At 43.4% G+C, this 24791-nt stretch overlaps 1 protein-coding gene across 3 annotated transcripts in view; it reads right to left on the reverse strand.

Moving 5' to 3' along the window:
* LOC107191401 (RNA binding protein fox-1 homolog 2) overlaps window positions 1-24791 on the reverse strand; it is a 192515-nt gene that overhangs the window by 30171 nt on the left and 137553 nt on the right. For 2 of the 3 annotated variants that reach the window (XM_015580431.1, XM_015580430.1), the window contains 3 exons: window positions 23711-23803; window positions 11846-11900; window positions 7442-7462 (listed from right to left, as the gene is read on the reverse strand). In XM_015580431.1, the coding sequence (XP_015435917.1) occupies window positions 7442-7462; window positions 11846-11900; window positions 23711-23803 (169 nt within the window). The remainder of the gene's footprint in view (window positions 1-7441; window positions 7463-11845; window positions 11901-23710; window positions 23804-24791) is intronic. The other variant, XM_015580432.1, reaches the window with a different exon arrangement.

Genomic DNA, 24791 nt, shown 5'->3' on the forward strand with positions numbered 1-24791 from the left:
ACAATCAAGATTGGAAGAGGAACGGAAAGTGTCGAGAATCGGGGAATCGATTAATAATATATGTATATGTGTGTGTTGTGTGGGGGAGTGACTAGCACCGGGGGGTGGTCGTTAATACAACTATTGTTTAACCACAGTTAATCGTGGGCGATCTGTTAAACGAATCGGCGAGTTGTTCCGTCTCGATTCGCCACGGAAAGTGGTGGGGGCAGGTACTGGGCGAACTCGATCCCTTATAACGTGGATTACCTGGACGTGCAACAGTCGTTTTCTAGACAGTGGGGTTCTAATAGTATTTCAAATTCGTCGGGGATACGTGGAAGTGAATACCTTCGAATTTTGACTTTCGATATGTAGGATACAGAAAGACACTTCGTAAATTTGTGACAGTTCATAGAATACATTACGGTACCACAGTCGCGTAGAATTTTATTCGAATAATAGACAGTGCAACTTGAAATATCTGAAATCTGAGATCAATCAGTGAAATTAAATAATTTATTTATCAAGTGTCCATTCGTCTTGATTTTGTTACAAAAATTCGAATTTCCACGTTCTTTCCAATTGGAAATCGTGAACTTTTTCTGGGTAATGAATTTGAATATATTTCTTTTTTATACGCGTTTTACGATTCGTCCACTGTTTCTTAAATATCGTCTGGGAATAATTTCGAGAATCGTTGTTCAAATACACAAAAGGATCTGCACGAACAGTGACTATGAATTGCAAGACATCGAACAGTGATTCCAAGCCTAGTGTACAAACGATTAATCGTTCGAAGAGATCAGACCGAGAAAACCCAGCACTGCCAGAACAAGTTAAGTGTCACAATATTAAAAGGAGATTTGCGTTGCAGCCAGTTATTTATCGAACAAGAATGGATTACGTGTGAAACAAAACGATAGTGCTTCTTTTTTAGAGACCTGTGTGTGTGTATGTACGTGTTACGAGCAGTGTGTGCCGCGTAGGTCGTTCGGTTCGGATTAATCGAAAGTCAAGGATAGATAATGAGGGTGTGTGTGTGGTGTAAAAAAAGGGGGGGGGGTGGACCAAGGGGGTATACATACGTAGGCACAAGAGCGGTGAGTTAATGGTAGTAATCGTTACGCTAAAAATTAATCAAATCATACGAATTATTACGTACGAAGAATACCTCATGCTTTTACCACCGGACAGAGGAAACCCTAGAAACTAAAAGCTAGCACAGGCGAGATTCGTAATAATATATATTATCGTGATTTTTGGTATCATTTTTTTGATATCTTTTTTTTTTGTATGGTGTTTAGCATTCGACACTAAAAGGGGGTATATTCCGACCTTTCTCCGTTCTTTTCTCCTTTCTCTCTACGGCGACCCCAGCGCGGCGGTGTCCCCATCGACTTCCGTTTCCAGCCGAATTTTCGCCAACCGAAAACGTGGAGAAAAACAGGATCGATTGAAATTAATCCAAAGGGTCGTCGATGAGATCTCTGTTTTCAGAGGGGGTCAGATCGTCCGTCGATTCCTAGCCTCCTCCTTCTCACAAATAATCCTGTCCGTCCTTCTATGTGTGTAGTACTCTGCGATCAATTACTCGGTTCTAACTCGTGTGTCGTTCCACGTATATATATATTTTTTTTAATTTGTTTTCTCTATCCACTTCAATTGCGTGTCTTTTCATGCCGATGTTTTTTGTTTTTAGAGAGCCGTACCTTCGCGTTTGACAGCTTCTGTATAGGGCACGACGATGGGTGGATGGGCACGTCCGTGGTTGTCGCTCCGGTGAATTCGTGTCGGTCTGTAACAATCCTCGTCTCTCTTCCGTTTCCCTCTCGGCCATGCAGTCTTCGACTTGAATTCGGTGATGGTGGTTCCGGTGGCTTTCCAGGCGCTCTTGACCTTTTCCCCCCAAGGGTTGTGTCTCGTTCGCGAACGATTCCGTGCGGATATTAACGAACTACCCGTATTTTTAATAGCTGCGTGTACACTGTACAGCAAAATAGCGTTATTACAACGAACTGTTGTGTAACTTTGCTATATACAACATGTTTTTGTAACTTTTTGCAAGATTATATCTTTGGGACAAATCAGAATAACATTTCACGAAACGTGTATTACCCGGTTAAGTGCACGCATCTTGTCGGATAAATCACGTGAAGGATATTGAAAACGAACTTCGACAAAACTTGAACGAACATTATATAGATACATAAATCTCTTTTGATTTTTACGACGAATTAACGATTGGAAGTAGATTTCACATAATAAAAGTTGGAGTTTGGAGTCATTATGAACAAAATCAAGGTGATTTTAACGCGTGGAAAAGACATTGACCGAGTGCCCACTACTGTTCCCGGTGATTTCAACGAGTGGATAGGCGTTAAGGGAACAGAACTCGATAAGATCGTTGAGATTTGTTTAATTTCCTAAAATATCGAAGAATCCGCGACGGACAAACGTGAACGAGACACACCAACGTTTTTTCATCCATGAAGTCTTCCGTAGTAGTTGACTTCCTCGTGTGGCCGTGCCGATCTGTTATCGATTAGCAACGGTGGATCGTGAGGGGCAGAACGATCGCGATTATAACAGCACAGCGGGATGAACAAGAGCCGACAGAGAGCAGGAAACGACACAGAGAGAACGTGAGAACACGGTATATATATATATAAAGACGGTTTGCAACGGCCTTAAAAAAATACGTTACGTGTGAAGAAAGGTAATACACGTGGCATGCAAACGGTGACAAGTCTTCTAAGAGATACGTTATCGAGCGTGTCAATCAAGCTTTACGGGGGGCTTCTGGCTGCGAGCAATGGCTTTTCTTTTCTTGAGATCTAACTTCGATTTTGTCATTATTTTTTTTCCATTTGAAAATTCTTTACTTTAACATGGGTTTTCTTCAGATTCCAAACAAGATAATCATTTCGTTAAACTTCATTATATTTTTAGGCTAATAAATTTATGTATTTATAGGGCTCTGGGAAATATTACAAAGGACAAAACTTTCATCACATACAATGAGTTCTGTATTTTTTTCTGAATCCAATACGAGATACTTAAGGGAAGAAAGAAATTGCTATTTTTGTTTTAACATTATAAAATGTGATTTTGCATAAAAATTCGCAATCCAGATATCATTAACCGTTTGAGGTCGTACGTCTACTCTCAGCCACCGGATACACACCTGTGTCTGAGATATAAACACGACCGTCGAAGGGTTAATTCTTTTGATTAATTAAATGACACCATTGCTCGACTTCCAGTCGTCCACACAATCTCTACCGGGTTACAATCGTTTCCGGGCCGTCTTATTTGTCACTGTTATTCACTGAAAGCTAAACGCCACTAATCAAGACCAAAAAAAGCCTACAGCATGCACTCTCGTCCCGTACGAAAAACGTGCCCTCGGGTGAGTCTCTCAAAACGATCGCGGTGAATTGTTTCGTCGTCGACGATCGACTCCTTCCTCATGGAGAACCATTTCCCACGGTATTTTTTTTTTCCACGGCGACAGGATCTCGACCTCGCCGCGAATTCTGGCGTGCAAGGAAGCGTGGTAGAGGATCGTGTACGGATGATCCACTTCGAACTTTGTGTGCAGGGTTCACGATGACGGAAAACTCTTGGGTCTTTCTCACTTTCTTTTTTTTTTTCGGGTTTAACACTTTCTTACCGCGCGATTTATCACCGAGGGGTCAGCATCGAATTCGAGCAGATCAGGGGGATACGAAATTGTCGTGTTCGGGAAGACGTCAGTCCGTTGGACGGAACAGATAGAAATAGAAGAGGATCGAGAACGAAGAAATAAAAATACGAAAGAAAATCGTGGGAAAAGTCGATAGAGGGTGTTTGGGAATCAACGACGAATGTAAAATCAAGGAAAGATGCGGAAGAATACCACACGATTTACGGATGCATGCCACGTTAACCCGACGAACCGCGTGATGGACAGTGAAGAATTTCACGTTATTTTTTTTTTTATAAAGTAGAAAAAATGCTGCTTTTTATTGCCTGAAACACATTTGTATCGTTCGATGATCCTTCGAAGGAACAGTGACAACACTCTGTTCGCGCGTGAATCGAACAAACGAACGAATCGTCGCGATCGTCCATATCGATCTCTCCTCTGATACTGTCTCTTTATCGACTTCCTGCCGCTGTCCTCTCTCTATCTTTCTCTCTTTCCATTCCTCTTGCTTGTACACATCGTGTCCTCGTTTCCACGTGCAGCTTCCTTCCCGTTTTTCCATCCGCGGTTCTCTTCTCGGAATCGTTTCCACGTCGCAACACGGTTTTCAGTGTCGCTTTCGAAAGAAAAAAAAAAAAAAAGAAAAACGTGCTTGCGTTCCTTCGACGGAACCGACGAAAACTCATCCGTGAAGCGTCAGTTTTCATCCGTGAAGCGCGAGGCGTCGCATCGTGGATCGATTCTCAGGTGGATCTCAGTCGTGGGAAAAATTCGACTTTGCCCTCGATCGATGTAGTCAATTCTTAGCTCGGTTTCGCGAGTCGTTTCGAATTGAGTCACTTTTTCATTAATAAAATTATCAGAAAACAACCGTGTACTATCGATGGTGTGAATGCCTTTTCCGAACTGTGATTCGTTAATAATACTGTTTAAGAACAATCCATCGATACTCAGCCTCGCCTATCGATTGTACATACACTGCGTTCTCTGTTTTTAGCCGGCAATCAGTCTCTGTGTATTCGTTGCACGCCGCATATATATACGAGTAATACTGTCGGTTTTTTTCTAAGTACATTCTACGCGTAGGTAACTCAGGTTACGATCACTAGAAACAAATATACCCTGCATCGGTTCTCGTAGACGAGTTTCTGCATTATATACTGGACTGATAACAATCCCCAAATTTTTTGCTTGTACAGGGTGAATCACGATACGTGATTAATTTGGATTGTTTTACTGCTAGCTGTTCGATCGAAAATTTTGTTTGCGTGCTTAACCATCGGTGCAGACGTGAGAAATAGAACTAAGCAGTTGTTGACACATGATTTTGAACATCGTTTTAATTAAGGTAAATGATATTTTCTTAATGTTTCATTGGTTTAGATGAAAAACAATTATTTGTTATGATGCTTACCGAACTCGTCTCAGTATTTGCTAACTGATGGGCGTAAAAAAAGAGAAAGTGACTTTGGAAATTCTGGAAAGAAAGGGCTGACAAAAATTTGAATAAAAAATCATAAAGCTTTCTTTCAATCATGTTATGCTAGCAAAAAAAATGTTCGATCAAACGGATAGCAGTAGAATAATCCAAGCTGATCACGGTTCGTGGTCCAATCTGGATAAAATTTCTTCAAATAGCAGGAATTATCTCTATTAAATAGCATTGAAGTATCTTATTCTGGGCAAGAAGCAATTATACAGTTATTCTAACTTATAATGTTTTCCGAAGACATCTATCACATTGCTTCTCTGGGCATCTGCAGAATGAGATACTTTAGCATCTGCTTTTTGAGGACATTTTACACAAGGAAATCAGCAGTCTAGTATTTAATAGAGGTCTGTGGTTTCGACCACGAAAAATTATATATATATATATATAAAAAGCGAAACAATATCCGCTGGATAAAGCACGAACAATGGAATGTTCGATGGGAATGGTTGACGTGTGATGACTTTGTTACATCTAAATATCTACGAATACTTCGCTAAAATACTTTCGTGTACCCTGTATGCTCCATCTTAACATTAAAAAAACAACTTAACCGTCTACTCGGTGTTCGCGATTGCACGCGTGCGAAACCACTCTACCGACGACAGGAACTGGTTCTTTCGTAATACCGAGGAAGAAGATTTATCGTTGTGAATCCGAAGAAAAATGGAGGGACCTTCCTTCTATCGTTTCCCGGCTCTAATGGATCCGCGCTGCAGTTTCTTTTACGGGTGCAACCGCGATCGGTGATCACCGTTGTCGATTCGTTGGCCTAAGAACTAGAGGTTCGCTCTGTCTCGTGCCGACCTACCACTGACCGATAGTTTAGGACTCCGTTTCTCGATCGTTCGAGATTATCGCTTTTCTATGTATCTAAACGAGTCTTTTCTCTCGCGAAGAAACGAAAATTTCGGTCTACAAAAGTGGAAGAACGATCGTCGTTTCTCGAAACATTCCGAAAAGAAGCTATAAATTCCTGGTCGGTTTCGCGAGCAACAGTTCCTTTGATCGTCGAGGAATAACATAAAAGTGATTCCCGAAGTTCATTTCGCGAACTCCTCTGTGACGAAATTTCTCCACTTTACGGTTCTGCTTCGTCTCCTACTCCGTAATTCTCCTAGTTTTTCGTTCCACCCACGGTCGGAATAGCGACTGCTTTTCCGACGATGAAAATTCGAACAGGTGAGTGAGTGTTGTGAGATACGGTGGGATATCAGGGGCACACAGGTGGCGGAGGGGGGTGTTGGTGCGGTCTCTACCTCGCGGGTAGACGAACGAAATATAGAAAACGAGCGAGTAGAGGAAATAACGAAGACATAAAAAAAAAAAAAAATAAATAAACAACAGTAGAGAAGAGTAGACAGTACTCCTCGCGAGCTGGTTGAACGACGAGCAAATTAGTTGTAGGTAAATAAAGTCTGTACACCCACCTTGGTTCTGTTGGTAGCATCGAGAACCCTAAAAGAAAAGGCTTGACGCCAGGGGGTGGGGGGTCGCGTAGTGTATGGACTGGGGTGGGCGAGAGAGTCGGGGCCTTTCTTTAGGGGCCGTTTTCTAAGGGTCAGTGCTAGATCGTCGCACGGGGACGACGATGTTTCGTGTGGTGTCGTATCTATTTCAATGTACTGTGTTCCGTTCGAGTCGAGTCACGCTGATATTAATCCCGGAAACGTGAAATATAACTGGTGTAAAAACGAAACATCGATAAGTTCGAAATCTGCGTATGTCGAGTTATTTGAAATCGTTATTTAAAATGTAGACTCGACTCCACGGTGCACTGGATCGTTTCATTGAAGAAAGATCTCGTTGTCAAGGTGTTAGCCTCGATAGAACTAAAACTATATATATATATTAAAAAAAAAACGTTGTAAAAAGAGAGATCGTGAATCGCGAGGGAGATCGTGCTCCCTCGATCTCGATTCGTGCGATTATCTATGCCTCGTGGCTGTCTTTTTTTTTTGTTGGCTTGGTCGTGGTGTGTTGGCGCCTGTTGGGAAGATACAAACGAAAATGTGAACTCTATCTAGCTCTTTGTTTTTGGTGTTTCTCTGCTTGGTTTCTTTTTTTTTTTTGGTTCTCGGTGCGTGCTCGAGACTGTCTCTGAATTGTCGCGACACTAGCCGGCCCCGATCTGACCGGGTTGCGCGATCGTCTCTCGCCGTCTCACTGTCGTCGCCTTTGGGCCGTCTCTCATCGCCTTCAGGAGAATCCGCGGCAATTCTCGCGGATCTCGAAGTAGAGATTCAGCAGTGCCGACTCCGGCACGTCGTGGAAGCACCTACCCTCTGGCCATTGTACGCAAACTGAAACAGAGAAACAGGTGCGAGTTTCGTGTTAAACGATCGATCTAACCTTCATTCCTGTTGGTAGTATTAACGTTAGAAGTCGATAAAAACATGAAAACCTTTTGAAAGTTTACAACTTAACCGGGTCACTGCATCTTTTTAGTATTAATCATCGTTATAAGAGTGTACTGGCAAGTCGTTTTAATTTGCTTGGTCTCATAATTTTGAAATAACGATTCAAGTCAAAGCAAACGATTCAAATCAAGCATCAGTCAAAGCGTTAAACGGAAAACATAACAACGTTAGTGTCGTTTATATCACCGAAGGTACGGAACGTTTGTTGCTCTTGGACGATGTTCCATTGAAAATTCACCGTTCAATTTTACAAAAGTTCAGTTAAATTAATTTAAAGCGATCCGAGAAAAGCCGTACAGCGGGGACCGATTGAAATAAAATTCGATGAAGTTAATTCTGCGTGCGAACCGATCGGCCCGAAGTACGTCGACACGGACGACGGATTGCCCTTCGAAGAGATCGTATCGGAATAAAATGAATTTTCCACGCCGTATCCCGTCCGTTTTTCCCATGAATACTGGACCCCGTTCAGATTTATCGCAGGCCTGCTTTCGGATAAATTACTCGCGTTCCACTCGGTAATTTCGAATAAAAAATTGGCCGGTCGTTTCCAGAGATCATCTGTCAAACCGATCGATCTAAGAACGTTACAGTAAAGAACAAATAATAATTTTTCAATATTTAATTGGTTTCTCATTAATTTTTATAAATGATCCTACCTTTTGATAAGATTCATTCGTTCCAGTGATTTCTTTCCCGAGTCACACCAAAAAACGTAGTTTTTCCCGTATGATTTTCCAACGTATTCGTTTATTCGCGCAGTTTCCGTTCAATTATCCCAAATCCCGTCCCGAAACCAAGATCGAAACATTCGCCGCGGTTCACGTCCACTGATTCCGTTTCCAAGGGACGCGATTAATCACCGTGAGTCTCTCCCTCCCTCTCAGTTCAGTTTCCTATAATCCCAGTTGGTCCCGTGGAAACTATATAATCGGTCTCGGGATCGCTGGACACTAATCAATGTCAGCGTCGATTTTGCCCCGATAAGCTGGACGCATCCTCCGTTGGAATCTCGCGGAGGTAGTGGGAAGATCTGTGGCTGGGTCGTGGGGCGACATTAACGGACAGTGATTTACACACCCGTAATACGGACGGTCGCGATCCTCAGGATGGGACGGCTTTGACGGACGAACGTCGGGTTGGATTGATCGTGGGATCGCGTGACCAACGGCTGTATCTCGCGGCCTGATGCGGCCTTAATGAAACGGAAGGTGGCGAATTATTCGTCCAACCTTAACCACCCTGCGAAGCAACCACCCACACACGGAGCTACCTTCTCTTACGGGTATCGCGACCAGACCGAGCAAACTGGACACGCTATCTGGCCCGCCGCGGAATCTCGTGCATATCTACCGTCTAATTTAAATCTCAATTCCACTGGTTGATAAACAACGGTTATACCCGAGGAAGGACCGTTCTATACGATGCTCCACTGGCATACATACAGTCTGTGATGGAGTAAGATACCTATTCTATATATTTTCTGTTTTATTGATAATTATTCTTGGATGGATACATTTTTTCCTTGGCTAAATGGAGATCAGGGTCCGATGATTTGGTCAGAGAATGTGATTCCATTCGATTTGTTCGGTATTCTATAAAAGGTTTTACGTGTTCTGTATAACATTATCTTCGATTGGAAATATGTTTCTCCTGGTGGAGTAGAGACCAGAATATGACTTTTTTGAGGGGTTTCATTAAAGATTATTCTTGGGTGGATGTATCATCTTGGCAGAATAGAGATCAGGGCCCGAAGATCCAGATCAGAATGCAATTGCCTCCGACTTGTTCGGTATTCTACACATTTTCTATTTTATCGAAGATTACTCTTGGATAGATATATCCTTTCCGTGGCAGAATAAAGATCACGGTCCGAAGATCCAGGTCAGCCCGTAATTACTTTCGTCTTGTCTGATATTCTCCCAAGGATCACTCTATATTTCATTGACCTTTTCAGGGACAGATTATTAAGACCAGAAAAAACATAATTTCTTCTTCTTTTTCACAAGATCCACAATTCCAAAATTAATTACCGTGTTCGGTATTACCTAAAAGATTCTAATCTTGTCAAGGATCGAATATTCCAAGAGCAAAGCGTTTGTTCCCGGCCCGTCATGCTGTTCCGGGATTACATGGGACCAGGCGCTGCGCAAACACGGTTGTAACAACGAACAAGAACCCGTGTGTGTTTTCACGAGGGCGTGTTGTTCCCCGTTGCTCCCGACGCTGTAAATTTTGCCCGTCGAGCCGCGGGGAACGCGTCACCGCCGTTGAATAACGCAAATTGAAACACACGGGGCGTGGTTACGGACGCGAGAAAAGAAGGCAAGCACAGGGCTTGAAAAATACATTTCCCGAAATCGATGCGAATGGAAGGTATTCCCGTGGCGATTTCCTTGGGACGATGATGCTCGCGAGGGTTCACCGCCGCTGGAAGATGCTTCTCGGCCTCCATTTGCAAAATTGTTTCGGTCGACGAGGGGGAAGACTAGAACCGCCGTGATTCGAGAATCGTGAAAGAGTTCAACGGAGAGTGAAGACGAACCGATAAATTGTTGGACAGTTCGTCGCCCGTGTTCTTAACTGTTCTGACTCCATTTTTAAAGAAAAATTTAATATTTTCTCTTCGCTCTATTTTCTTCCTACAACAAATATTATCAATTGAACGTCCATCCTTCTTTTCATTCGTTCTCAGTTTGCGAGCACCCTCGGAGGCATCGTTGATCCAACGCGTCCCAAAAACCGTGAAAAGGTGGCTCTGGAATCCGGCGATTTCGCGAGCATGGTCGTCAATTAAGTGTCCGATTACGGGCTAACATATTCGTCTATAATTAGAGAGCCTTTCATCGCCGCGATCCAGGTTATTCGAACAGTTCACCCGCTTAGGAAACACTTGGCACCGGAGCGATCCCGTCATTGTTGTGTCGAGTGTTCGATTATTTATAACTCGTGCTCGAGTTGAAAAGTCGCGAAGGTTCGATGGGTCTATCGAACGTCTATCGACACCAGAATACATTTACACACCGCTCGAAACGTTCGAAAACGTCGATTCCCCGTCAATACTTCCATCCCATTTACCAATCGGAGTCCTTCCACTCGCAGTAATTTGTTCTCGCCATCCCGTAAGATCGAAGTTCAACGGAACGTCAATCTCGTTAGAACGAAATCGCGTACAGAATTCGAGCCAAGTTCCGACACGGGGATGAAGGCGTCGCGTTGTAATTTCACGGAGGAAGTTCGTGATTAAACAGAGACTGAGATACCGGACGAATAATCAGGAAGCCATTCTTGTTTTCGACGGAATTGTCCCCAGGAGCGTTGTTTTTGGTGTTATACGGGTACGTCTCCGATTGGTCCGAAATTACACGAACACGGTCGATCGTATACACGAAGCTCGGGTCGCAGCAGCAGTTGGGCCGATCTGCTAAGCCGGATCAAGTCGGACGATTTGAACGGGGTCGCAACAATGGAAACGTGATTAGATTTAGATTAAAGGCAATTGCTCGGACGATCGGATTAGAACGGGACTCGGACGGTTAGTGCGTGGATTCTGCGACGATGAATTGTATATACATGTATGTACGTCCGATGATGTTCGTGGCGGTATCTCGAGGCGGCAGAAGTTGTAGTGGGTCGACGATGAAACGTCGAAGCAACGGGATCGAAGCAAAAAAAAGTGAGTTGTTAGTAGATGGTGTTTTTGACGGAACGAAGAATACCATCCTCAGTTCTTTAATATCAGAACTGCAAAAGCAGTCAAAATGACTACTTAGTACGTTCTCAGTACACTCTTGTAACGATGATTACAATGTTATAACGATAAATTTTGTCAGGTCTCTTGTAACCTTTATTACGATGACAGTGAAGAAATTAGTTAATTTATAAATTTGTAAATTTTCAAGCGTTTATCATGCTTGTCGACCGATCGAAATAGGTATGCATGCGTTTATCGTTCGTGGTTCTAGTGTTAAAATGTTACAGCAATGCATCTTCTCAGATCTTTCGCAACATAACTCATACTCTTATTAACCTTAATAATCGTGTCTTTGTGACGGAAGGTAAAAATCTGATCGTTACCATCGCACTTAAATTTCTAGCGTCCGGTCTAAGATTCTTTGCATTAGAAAGATTCAACCGAAATTTTTTGTTCTCAAATTAACGGTGAAATATTAAATAAAAATTATATATTGATCTTCGTACTCTTTGAAGAAACAGTAAATACATTCAGTCAATCCGTGAATAAAATATCAAGAAATTGGGACCTACCGTTCGGTACCGTCGGTGGCTTTTTCGTCTGCACCCTCGCCGTCGCGTTGTTCACCTGTCAATTCAAAAACACTTGATTAGAAATCATCGAATCACCCTGAAAACCATACGAACACTCCAATTGATGAGATCCCCCGAGATCCGGCGCGACAATCGCCTTTCATCGAGACTGATCGCCAACGATTTCCTCTGTTCCGTCCAATGAAACCTCGGGAAAGAGGTAAAAAACGAGTCGAGATAACCGAGGAAAACTTCGAAAACTTTCGACGCTCGAAATCGCGTTCGAAGAAACGTGATTTCGAGGATTCCATGGAAAAATCCTAAAAATTGTACGCAGGAAATTCTAGTCTCGATGAGGAGGAACGTATTTTCCATCGACGGGTGAAAAAAGAAAATGATCGATGGACCGCGATTTTTCATGTAAAAGAAATCGAACAACGCAAAATTGCATAGAATTACGCGCACGGATCTCGTGATCTCGATATCGTCGACAGACGCACGATTCAGATTCGTGTTGTACGCGTGGGATCCTCTCGATTCACATTTTCGTCGTGAATTTCTATCGTAATAACGCAGGAATCATAGATCGCGCGTCCGTCGATCAATGTCCACCGATTTTCGTTCGTGGATATATGATTGCAGCTGCACGTGCCTCTTGGCTCCGTTTCTTTCGTAGATTTTATTCCGAAATACGAGGAAGACAATCAATAATGAGTGGATAACAATTACGATTGGACACGTGAATAGTAATCGATAAATAAAATGACTGATCTCGGGCAGAAGGCACGTTCAGCTGCAAGTTTCGCTTGAATTCAGATATTTCACTGTAATCCTCCGGTCGAGCGATCCTCGATCCCCTAAATCTCGAGACCTGATAATAGTTTTTTCGATTTCACTCTGTCGACCGATTCGATCGATTCGCGACAACATTTAGGATCGATCGGGATCCTCTTCTCCGCTCTGAAATCTCGTCTAAATTCAAGGAATTCTTAAAACATAGTTACTCAGCGTGATCGAGCAAGATCCAGTCCGACATATGCAGTAAATCATCGAGGAGTGTTCGAAGGCTCCTCGGCATTGAACATTAAATATTTATATCAATGGCTTCATAATTCCAAGCTCTATCACTGTGCTGAATCTCATTAAAAAGTCAGCGTTACACCTGAGGACATCTCCTTAGAACACACATCGAGGATTTCATGTATATCTCGGAAGTCCCAGCTCAATCCAGTTCTTGACCCCGAAGACAATCAATTCGCGATACAATCACTCGATGAACGTTAATTAAATAATGATATCCTTCAGAATTTAAGAATGAAAGAAATCCAAGTCGTTTCGTCCCGATTGAATCACGTCTTTGGGACCAAGAAACAAAGAAGCGTTTGATCGATCGCCTCAATGTCCTCCACGTACATTCCTATGCAAATGAAACTGTTACAACCGTAATTTCTCTATTTATCGCGGCGAAATCACTTTGAAAAACACCTATGTCTCATTTCCATCTGGAAATGGGTGAAGGCAGCCTTCTCTAATGGGTCTGGACATTAACAGCGATCGATCGAGACAGTTTTCCGACTGGAATTCCGGGAAAGCGGGCGGCGACGAAGCTGTTCTTGCACTTGAAACGCTGCCATCTCGGAATCGAGCGGGTTGTTATTTTTTTCGATCCCGCTTTCCTGGACGATATCAGGGAAAACGAAAGGGGGGAGAGTGGGGTTAGGAGAAAAAACAAATCAAGAGTCTGTTGCCGTCGATTTCTCGATTATCTCAATTTCGCGTGTGTACTCTCGCAAGCTGGCTGAATAGAAAGAAAGGGGTAGCGGGGTCTTTTCCCCGATTTCCCCTCGACTGGCTGGATTCCTCTTACCCCGTTGCAGTTGTGTCTGTTTTTCAGCACCTTTCGCGCCTGTTCTGTCGCTTTTCCATACGGCCCCTCAATTGAGCGAGGAGGGAAAAGCCTTTGGGGGTGGGTCGAAGCACCGTCGACGACTGATCGTGGATTCAACTCTTTCTGCCACCTATGTTCCATTCCTCTTTCGTGGAATATTGAACAAAATTTGGTTCCTCTTTGTCGAGAAGCTTGTTACGAGTTACAAGCTAATTTCCGCGTCGTGAACTAATAGAGAGGCGTTGGTTAATCGTTTTAATTTATCGAATCACGTTCCATTTCGTGTTTCAGATTATTTGACATAGATGGGCAAATTCATGAAGTAGATAAAGAGTTTCGAATAACGAATAAAAAATATTTTTTTTTTGCCGTTTTGCCAATTTTCGAATTCCAAATAGAAGGAAATTGCTTTTAATAATTGGCAATGAAAAGAAATCATACAAAATAATTGCTGCTTTAACTTCAATCCAGAGGACTTTCGGGAGAAACCGTATGTGTCGCGTTACAGACAGGCCGAATTCTTCCAATTTCCGTCGTTTACTTCCCATCGCGTGACGCTTGTCACGTCTTTTCTGTTGACAATCGCATCAACGAGGTTGCAAGCTTCGAAAATTGCAGCTTGTGTCCGTCTGAGGTCCACCGTTGTCCATAAATTTGTTATACGAATTATTTCCACGTCGCCGTTCGTTCCCGCGAGAATCGTATTTGCATTTTACGAGCCTGTTTCCAACGGACCTGGGCTTGTCGCCGTGGTTCTGTCGTCGCCTCGCGTTATTGTCACGATCGGTTTAACCAAACGTCGTCGCGTAACCATGGATAGGCTAATTCTCCAGCGGGAAATCGCATCTACGAACTGCCTGAACGATAAATGGGCCAATTTGATCCTCCGCGGAAGTGAAACGCAGGCGTCGACACAGGCTTGAATGGGGACAGGAGATTCGAATTACGTTCGTATTCTTGTTCTATCGTATTAATCGCGTTAACTATGAATCGATTTCGATGGACACTAAGTCTTCTAGAACCAATTCCTCGAAGATATCCACACAGAATCGAAGGAATATACAGGGTGAACCACGAATCGTGATCAGTAGAGATTACTCTGTTATTAGCAATCCGATCGAAAATGTTCTTATCAGGAATAGCATGGTTTCAAGAGAGCTTTAACGTGATTATAGCAAATTTTTTGTCAACGCTTTCTTTTCATGACTTTTCAAGGTTACCTTCAATTTTTGGCAAATACATCTATAATTTTTTTACGCCTATCTGTTAGAGGATTTCAAGACGAATTCGGTAAGTATCATAACATAACATGTGTTACTTTTTTTTCGTCTGGGTCGAGAAAAGATTAAAGAAATATTCGAACTGTAATATTACAAAGAGTATCGTATGCTATGCCATGCTATGCCATTTTGTTCATTTATATCAGGTTGCTTCGGAAGTGCATCGTGTGAACTTCTGGTAGACAGTGGCCACGGTTCATCGAAATTTAATATTCAACGACGAATGAAAGATAAATAACCGTTCGAGCGACGAAAGTTCGCGAGTCGAGTGGTGTTATATCTTGCCCCCACTCCGTATTGGCGGATCGAATTCGGTGAGTGGAGAACGCTGTTCGTTTTCCATGTAAAATTCACGAATAAACGTGACACCGATTAATGGGACGGGGACAGCCGAGAAAGTTTCGTGCAACACGTCCTGCACGTTATCGATGAGCCGAATACATGGATTCTGTCTAATCGGCCTTTTGCGAAGTACTTATAACCATTAAAACGACATTTATTATGCAACAACACTTAAGACAACGACAATATAGATCTCGTACGCGAGTAAATTAGAATGAAACCCCGCAACAATGAGAAATCAATTCCTGTTATACAATGATGCGTTCGGTAGCCTCGCGATACTGAACAGCGATCCAATATTAATCGCTCGCGAGAGCAAATGAAAAGCAAATAACGGACGAAACACAACGAAGGAGGGAGGGGAGCCGATCTTATTGTTAGCGAGGAAAATTTGGCGCGTGTCCGATACGCGACAGAATCGGGATCGGCGCGCAACAAAACGGGCAAACAAAATGGGACGAATAGAGAGAACCGGCTCGAATAGACGACCGCCTGTCGGGAATCGATTCTAGATGTTGCCTTGTTCCCGCGTCGCTCCGGATAACAAACAGACTCTCGCGCGTGGACGAAACTCGAAATCTTTGTTTGCCGTTCGTGTTTAACGGCGGAAGGGTCCGTGTGCGCGCATGTACATTTGATTGTTTTGCAAATTAGTCCGTAGATGGGCGATTGTTCGAGATCGATTTAACTTTTTCTCTGGCTGAATGACTTGTGTTTCATCCTTTCGGTTGTGGATGGAAATATAGGACAAAACTGTTCGTATTTTCACGGAGTTACGGTTCGTAGCACGTGGGAGTCGAGAATTTTTTGTCTTTCGGTGAACCAGACACTGTGACGATTTTTGGACGCTCTATTTTGAGTTTTAAATTGGATTTAACGAGGAATCGAAATACAGAATTGAGGGTGACAGGTCGTAAAACTGGATGGGAAGTTATTTTACAATGCAAAAATAAGTTGAATATTTGAAATAAAATTTGTTCACAGACGTTGCGTTGGATATCGCAGATCAGGATTCGCGTAGAAACAGAGTTATCTCGATCCGATTAAGGGGAATCATTGGTAAGACTAAAAGTCGATTGATTCGCGTGTGATTCGTGCAGTGACATCTTGAATCAGACTATCTTCGAACGATTAATCGATGATACCGTGTTCCGAATCGATCACGTTCCAACCAACGTGAAAAGGGGCTCGCGTTTCCGCGCGGACACACATGTTCGTGACGCGGACCGACACGAACGATCCACGATTTCCGGCCGATCCGTGAATATCAGCTCGATCTGAATTGAAATGCAGGAAGTAGGTAAATCTAATCCTCCCTTCTGGTAAATCGTTGGCTCGTTAGGTAGTACATGATCGATTTTTCGAGCCGTGTTTCAACCGTCTCGCGCTATTAATACTCCCCCTCTGGGCTCTCTCAAATCGGTATGGTATACAGGACGACACGTTATTGGTAGTGGCGATGTATAGGTGCTTTTCTAAAACATGGGGAAAAACTGATCCGATCGCCTCGAATTTCCTACGTTTGCAACTTCCTCGATAACTATAGATCATGTACAGGGTGAGTCACTAAGAACTACTACTTAAAATAACTATTTATTGTACCAGAAAATGTATTAATGAAGTATATAACATTTTAAGGTACGACAAGATCAAAATTTGATTTCATTATATCTTATTTGATTTTAGATATAAAGGTGACCTTCAGTTTTTTCAAGGTCAGTGCATCCTTTTTTTTAATACCATCAGGTCGTTGAATTCGTCCTTCTATTGGCAACAACGTGGTATTAAAACAAAGATGCACTAACGTTGAAGAAACTGAAAGTTACCTTCATAAAAAAATAAGATGTATAAAAATCAAATTATGTTCATCTAAAAATTCTATATAATCCATTAAAACGTTTTCTGGTACAATCAATAATATGTGACGAGTTATTTTGGATAGTAGTCCTTATTGTCTCACCCTGTATATTGATCCTTCTGAAAAGTTGGTTCTTGGAAAACTTCGTGTAGAGCCTTGTAAGGACGGACGAAAAGAATACTGAGTCTGCGATGCTGATGAACGCCCAGGATTACGATAAGGGCGAAAAGAGCCGTCCAGGGTGTCGGGGATAAACTTCGTGATAAATAAGATCGCCATGGGCCTGGTGCAACAGTGTTGCGGCCGATGTAATCGGCTCCCGACAACTTTCCTCATTAGCAATCTTATCGGCCACGTCATAATTCAGAAGGCGATTTCTCTGGACATATCACCGCGACGCTCCGTACACGTTTCGTTCCCGATGGTCGAGCCTTGTTAGCGGACTTCTATCTGGTCGATCGACTGCAAACCCGTAGAAAAAAAAATCGCGATCTTTGGTATATATACAGGTTGTTTCATAATTTTCGTTGCATGGCCCTGGTAGAAAGAGTAGCAATATGTCCTTTATACCATGGAATGATCCGTTTCTATTTTCCCTCAGTGATGAATCTCCTCGGCTACCTTCAAGGTGGAAAATCGATGCAGACTACCGATCAAACAATGCCACACGCTTAAACAGCTAGGGTCCTGTTTGGGGACGTCCTTGGAACGTCCAGAATCCCTCGGTTCTGCTTAAATTTTCAAGCGAAATGTCGCAGCTCGGTTGAACCGTGGACTCTCTCCCCTTTGAAGCTTCGCAGAACCGCTGTCTCCCTCTAGTCGGTCGCATCTGCATAAATTTGACTTGCTAAGCCCGCAAAACCCGAGCCTCTCCGCCGTCGCCACCACCTGTCGTTACGCCGTTAAGGTGGACTGCATGAGGTACGAGCGGCAAGCTGCCGTTCACCAGTAGGTCGAGGAGTCGCCGAGGACTTCCGTCTTCTTGGAATGTCGGGCTTCCGCTCGCGATTCTAGAACCACGCTCGTTCTCGCCGCCCGTTAATCAGCATCGACCTTCGGGCCTATCGCTCTGGCCTTTACCCATCGTGTATGGGTGATCGATCCAAACGAGTCTCCGAATAATCACTGGACACACACAGCTTGTGTGGCTTCTTGAACTTTGAACAATCGAGTTTACTCGATCGATGTATCGAGCACACGTACCGCCGAACATTTCCTCTTTCGGCTGGAAACGTCTCTAGGTAATTGCTCCAGGTGTCGAATCCTTCCATTTTATCCGGGTTTGTGGGGACCCTTCGTGGGTTGATTCTAACAGTTAACGGGTGCAACCTAGGCAATCATCTAAATTCAGTAACGTTCCCCTATTCTCTAATTTCGGAAGAAATAATTGGTTGTTGGATCGACCTGGAACTCATCGTATCAAACAAAATTCCAGTTGTCCCTATTCGGATAAGGGTGGATCTTGATGGCTGCGTTGAAGAGGACCATTTTCGCCAGGATCACAACGGTTGGAGGACCAATTCTACTGGTTCCCCTGGCTTCGTAACGAGTCGAACACAATGCTCGACGGCGGCTACAAAGGACGTTCGTTAAGATAATGGGGGGTGCCGTCGTGTCCGCGTTTCCCCCTCCCCTGTTGACAGGTCCGCGGGAAGTTTAAGCTGGTTTAACCGCCGATAGTAGTTAGCGAGAGACCCCGATACTCTTCGCTCATCGTAGCCCTTTCGGCCTCGTTAGCGCTGCAATTTTGCCCCCGATAAGCGTTCTTTCGATCGGTCTGGATCAGACTAGCTTTCCTTGTCGCTGCTTTGACAGCTAGAAGCATTTTCGACGATAGGTACTTGGGTCCATTTTCCAGTTTCATTCGACGCTGAGCTGCTCGGGGTTCTTTATCGAAGTGACGAAACACTCTTGGTGTACTTTTTTATAATACAAACTTGGAATATATTTGAGTTTTTTTTTTGTTTTCATCGAGATTGGACCAATGTTGAGTGATTCGAAAAGGAGAAACCCAGATGGAAAATGGATCGTAGTTGAAACGAGCCGAATGAATAAGCGATGAGGGGAGATCTAAAAGCGTCCTAAGAGCATGCGATCCCGACACCTCGTGACAAATGATAGAGACCCAGGGTGCTTGGCATTGCGTCGATACAGGCTGGAATGCAGATTAATCGAATCAACCGAGAAACAGGGATGACGAGGAAGAAGTTAAATGGAAAGCGTTTGCGTAACAACGAAACACGTAATCAACCAGAGACATACTGTTTTACGGGTAAAGGGAAAAATTCGAATTTTTGGAATAAAAATCCAGTCGCGATTTTTCAAAGTGACGCGCGTCGATATATAGGATGCCAGTGGGATTAAAGCACCCTGGGGTGGTGGGGAGTGAAAAAGTCGTTGCTCCTAATTTGAAATCTCCTTAATTCTTCCGGTAATTAAAAAGCTACGCGGAAAGGGGATATCATGGTCGTTCCGATCCCACTTTAATCGCGACATTCGAGCCTCGTTTTCGTCTTCGACTTCTCAGAGTGACGACTCGCGAGATCACTTTTTAGAACTCTATGAAGTCGAAACTCAGCTGTTGAATGTTTGATATCTCACGGAAATTCACGGCTCGGTTCCGTTCATTAATTTCCTGCTCACCTTTTATTCAGGTAAAACAGAAAGGTGCCTTAAGGGTTAAGTGTGAACCCAGACCCGGGCATAAAAGTGTTTACGTTTTCCGTTAAAGTTCACATAGGTGGCAGACAATTTCTCCAGGGGGGTTCATTCGTCTCATTTCCCAAGAATTACGCCGTTGGTTTCCCCTCATAGATTCTCGATTACTCTCATAGATTTCTGATTACGTCGCGACAGAAGTACGGAGCCGGTCGAGAGGAGTTCAGGGCGTAAACCCTGTGACCAATGGGCGTTAAAGTCCGTTAATTTCAATTTGACGCGCGAGTACGAGCGTTATGGAGGGCGATTTTCAGCCACCCTATCCGTACGTCGTTCCAGAAAATTTCAAATTGCCTCCGGACGATCGAGGGGGCTGGTTTCGTGGTTTCGAAAGCTGTGTATTCGAGCCAGCCAGCTGCGAAACGTACTACGTTTGTTTTATCGGTTCCCGCTTTGAGACGACAGCAACCCGCGAAAATACGCGCGCGGAACGCTGCCGACTGCGTGCACGGGAGACTGACGAAATTGGAACTGATCGAAAGATCGTTTCTGCTTGGACGAACGAACACTTTCGTATGTGTGTGTGTGTACGGTGGAATGGTTTGATAGAGTTTTATCGGTATTCTTGTGTGAAGTTTTCGAATATTCGGAAATACTTTTTTCTTTTAACAATGACTTTCTTATAAGATGTTTTAAATGAATCGAGTCTAGATATATGCAATGCAAAAATGTATTAAATTACATTGAAAATAAGTTTTGTGTGCACTCGTTCATATATTTTTGATGGAAATATTTTTAACACATACATCATCGATTTTCCCTTTTCCGATTTTAAAAATATCCAAACTTCACAGTACCTTGAAGAACACTTATTTATATTTTAATTAAAACTAGACCAATTTCTTTGTACTATAGTACATCATTTTAATTGTAAAATCCAGCAAGATATGTTTCGTTTCATTGTACAGCCAGAAAATGGTATGAAAAAAATATAGAAATTCTCTTTCAAAAACGTACGTTTTATCGAGAACATTACTAATCATTTCGAAAAGTGAAAACGAAACCATTCGCTCGTCCAATGATCGGTCGGCGGGTGGAGACCGTTACTGTAAAGAGGGAAGAAAAAAAAAAGCGTTTCGTGTGTGATATGTCGGTCGTGCGAATATCCCCCGTGTAGACCGGGTGAGAGAGCGGGCAGTGCGAGGCGATTATTGTAATTCTCGTCGTATATTATGTACGTCCTCTCGGGACGGATCCTCGTGCGGCGCGTATTATTTCCTTACCTGTTACGGACACTTCGGGAGATCGGTAATTCGACATGGCCTCCTCAGTGTCCCCCAGAGCGTACGGTTAATTTCTCAATCTTTCTCTCAATCTACATCTCATTCACGATCGACAATCGTGTCATTGCTCTCTCGCTCGCTCTCTCAATATATATATATGTATATATTATATGTCTCTCGGTTCACATCGTTTTCTATCGATCTCTATACAGAGTTTTCGTGTCTCATAGCCCCCACGCGCGCGCGTCTCTCGGAATCTATAATGGGACAACAAGAGAGACCTCGCGTCAGACACTTTCCATCATGGTTAAACACATTTCAACCGTCATCGTAATCTCTGTTCGATTTTGCTTTCATTTGAATGATGTATCAATAATGTAAAAAATCGTTTAATTCATGGTATTTTGTGTATATAATATTACGTAAACGTCGTCATCCGCCAGCGATGAGTTTGTTCGCCTGGCCAATCGGCGATGGTTCGTTCGCCATCGTCTCTCTTTCTCTCGCGCACGTGTGTGTACATATGTGTATGTACTTCGTGCACGATCATTTCTTTGTCTCGCTCGTATTAATGTCTGCATTCTATTTTTTTTTTTTCGTCTTGTTTCACATCGTCTTAAGCGAGTCTCGTTATTATTTACAATGACGTTTCTTTCTCCATCGTTTTTAGCTTCGAGCGCGTCCACCCCTTCAACTTCCGTCGGTCTGTCTGGCCGTGTGTCGCTCGCGCCACCCACACGGACATCTTCGCGGCGTCAACCCTTCCCGGAGGGGGAGGGTTAATTCGATTCGAAGCGTAATCAACGGGATGTCTGCGTCGGTGCCGCGGCATCACGTCTCGGATCTGCTCGCGCTTCGCACTGCGTCGCGACGCCTCGTGACAATGGGCTGATGGTGATCCATAACCTCGATCGGGAGCGCGTACGATCGAATTTGTCGACGAAAAAATCAAATTTTCAAAGGAAGAATCGAATTTTCATGAAAGGAAGTCGGTTTCAAGACCGATCTCTATCTAGTGAATTAAATTCCCAATGGGAACGCAAACTTTATTCTACTCGTACACATTAGAGACAGAGGACTGTCGAGTCCTTAACTGTCCTAACGTCCTTTAACTGTGCTCCATTCCGAGGGAAATTTTAATGCGATTTTCCGGTACGCCATTGCCACGAGCTGACGCTTCACGGTTAATTCTGGCGGAGCCATTCGTCCATCAATGTATATACACACCGGACACGGCGCGATCTGTTTCGAATTACAAGCTGGAGAATCGTGTAATAATTTTGAATTTACAATCAACAGTATACAGAGTGTTACAGTACTAGTCAACGTTTTTTCTCGCAAATAGTAAGTACTTGAGAACAATGACAAAATTTTGCAGTTTTCAATGACTAACTTCAATAGCGTGTAACAAATTAACTTTTGACTTCGCAACATTTTTTTCACTTTTAATTATGTCATGTGACCTTGAAGGTTATTGTATAGCACATACATGAATCTTGATACACACTTTCGTGTGACATGAAAGAAATATACAGGGTTCCACTTAAAATATTTCAATGCCACCTACATTTTTCGACAAATATTCCGAATATAAAAAGTTGAAAACTGCAAAACTTATATCACATTTTTTTTGTAATACTTACTATCTGCTAGAAAAGACGCTGGCTAATAATAACATGAAAACCCTGTATGCACTCGAAGAACCAAGGATCTATTCCGTGGCTCCATGAGCGATCGGCGAATACCAATCGGCCGACAGCACTCGAAGATCTCGAGTGGTCCGTGCCAGATTGACCCGCTATATGTATACGCGAGATCCAAACGTCCTCTTCTCTCTCCAGCCAGCAATTATCTCTCGTTCTTCATTATACATATATACCCGCTGAAGTAATTCGACGCGCTCCTATGAAGGACCCTGGGCACCGCCAAAATTCGAGAACTCAGCTCCTCCTGCTCCTGGCATCAAATCGATTCTTATCATCGAATCTATTATTCGATTGTTGCACGAGAACAGAGAGGAGACCAGTCCTCGTCTCGTCGAGCGATCGATCAGAAACCGTTCCGTCGTTTTACAAACTACAAACGTTCGACTCGCGCTCGTGAAATCTTCTTTTCTTTTACGTTCTAACAGATTTAACAATCCACGCGATTCATCGTCAAGGCGGTAAAAAGTAAATAACAGATTGCACGAGGGCGATCGATCGCTACGCTTAAATCTAATAGATTAATCTGAAATAGGCGACCAGCGTGTGTGCTCCCTTTGTAACGTTGTTAAATTGAATTCGTGGATTATTCTCAAGGTTGAAGAAATTTGTGGAGAGAAAAGAAGAAAAATCGTTTACGGGAGAGCAATTGCCTGGTCGCCTGTTGATCGAGCGCGCGAAAGCAGCGGGCGACAGCGTCGCGTGCCGCTCGCGCGGCTTTCGCGCGTTTGCTGTTTTCCCTGTAAAGAAAGTACATATATATATACCGTGTATATAAATGAATTAATGGCGAATGTATACATATATATATGTATGTATATATATATATAAGTATAAGAATGTTCATGCACACCTCAATCTTTCTGCCCTCAACCACGGTGCCGTGTAGCCTCTCACGTGCCCGGTCCGCGTCAGCACTATTTGCGAATGTTACAAAACCGAATCCCTGCATGCAAGGACAGACAAAACAACATGCATTAAACTCAACTTACAGACTCTGCCAGCGCTCGGCAAACGGGGCCCCCGTCTGGCCAACCCGACATTTCGCGCGTTCGTGTGTCCGTCGTGCGCTCTCTCTTTTTATTTTTTTCTCATCCCTTCGTGGTTTCGTTTTCTCTTGCTTTTATGCACGTTCTCTATACACGAGTGAAAGAAAAGAAAAAAAGTGGGGGGTGGTGGAGTGTATAGACGAGAAAGAAACTACGAGCGACTGAATGAGATCCCCACACGGCGAAAAATGGGTTTTGAGTCGGTATCGCGACTTTCCAAACGGTCCGGAGAGCAACCGACGCGTTTTACCCCGGGGTGCACCATGTGCATTTAACGCAAGAATTATCTCTGCGTGCCCTTCCATCGATCCCGTCCCGATACGAACACTTTTTCATTCAAGATTCGCGATCGAACGGACCTAGGTCGCTCTATCACTCGCGCGATGCCCCCTCTTTCTATCGACTCTTCCCGCCCCTTTTATTATAGCGCAGCCTTTATCCTACCCCTTCCTTTCAACCCCCGAGACCTATTCTTCCGTTTAATTCTTGAACGTACACAATGCCCGTCTGCGAGAGAGGCCGCGCTAATTAATATTCTCGAGATCCTTCTTTCGAGACGCGCAATGATTCCACGAAGGATGGTCGGAAAAAGTCCCGCGCGCGGGACTTCTTTTCGGCGATGGTTTAACAGGAATCTAGCGAACATTTTCGACGAATTTTTTGAGGGTTAGAAACAATGAACCGAATTATATTCAACGGGAATAAGAAACGAAGCCGCGACGACGAAGAGATTTTTTACGTTTTGTTCCCACGAAGACGCACGAAGATTGAAAGATATTTTGAAGAGAAACTCACGCGCAACAGCTACTGATATTAATCGTGACACGGTTTCTCGCGAATTTCTTGGGAATTTATACCGTTTTATTGCCGCGGAATACGTTGTCG

This window comes from Dufourea novaeangliae, unplaced genomic scaffold, assembly GCF_001272555.1.
Source record: "Dufourea novaeangliae isolate 0120121106 unplaced genomic scaffold, ASM127255v1 scaffold246, whole genome shotgun sequence".
In the NCBI taxonomy this organism is placed as follows: Eukaryota; Metazoa; Arthropoda; class Insecta; order Hymenoptera; family Halictidae; genus Dufourea; species Dufourea novaeangliae.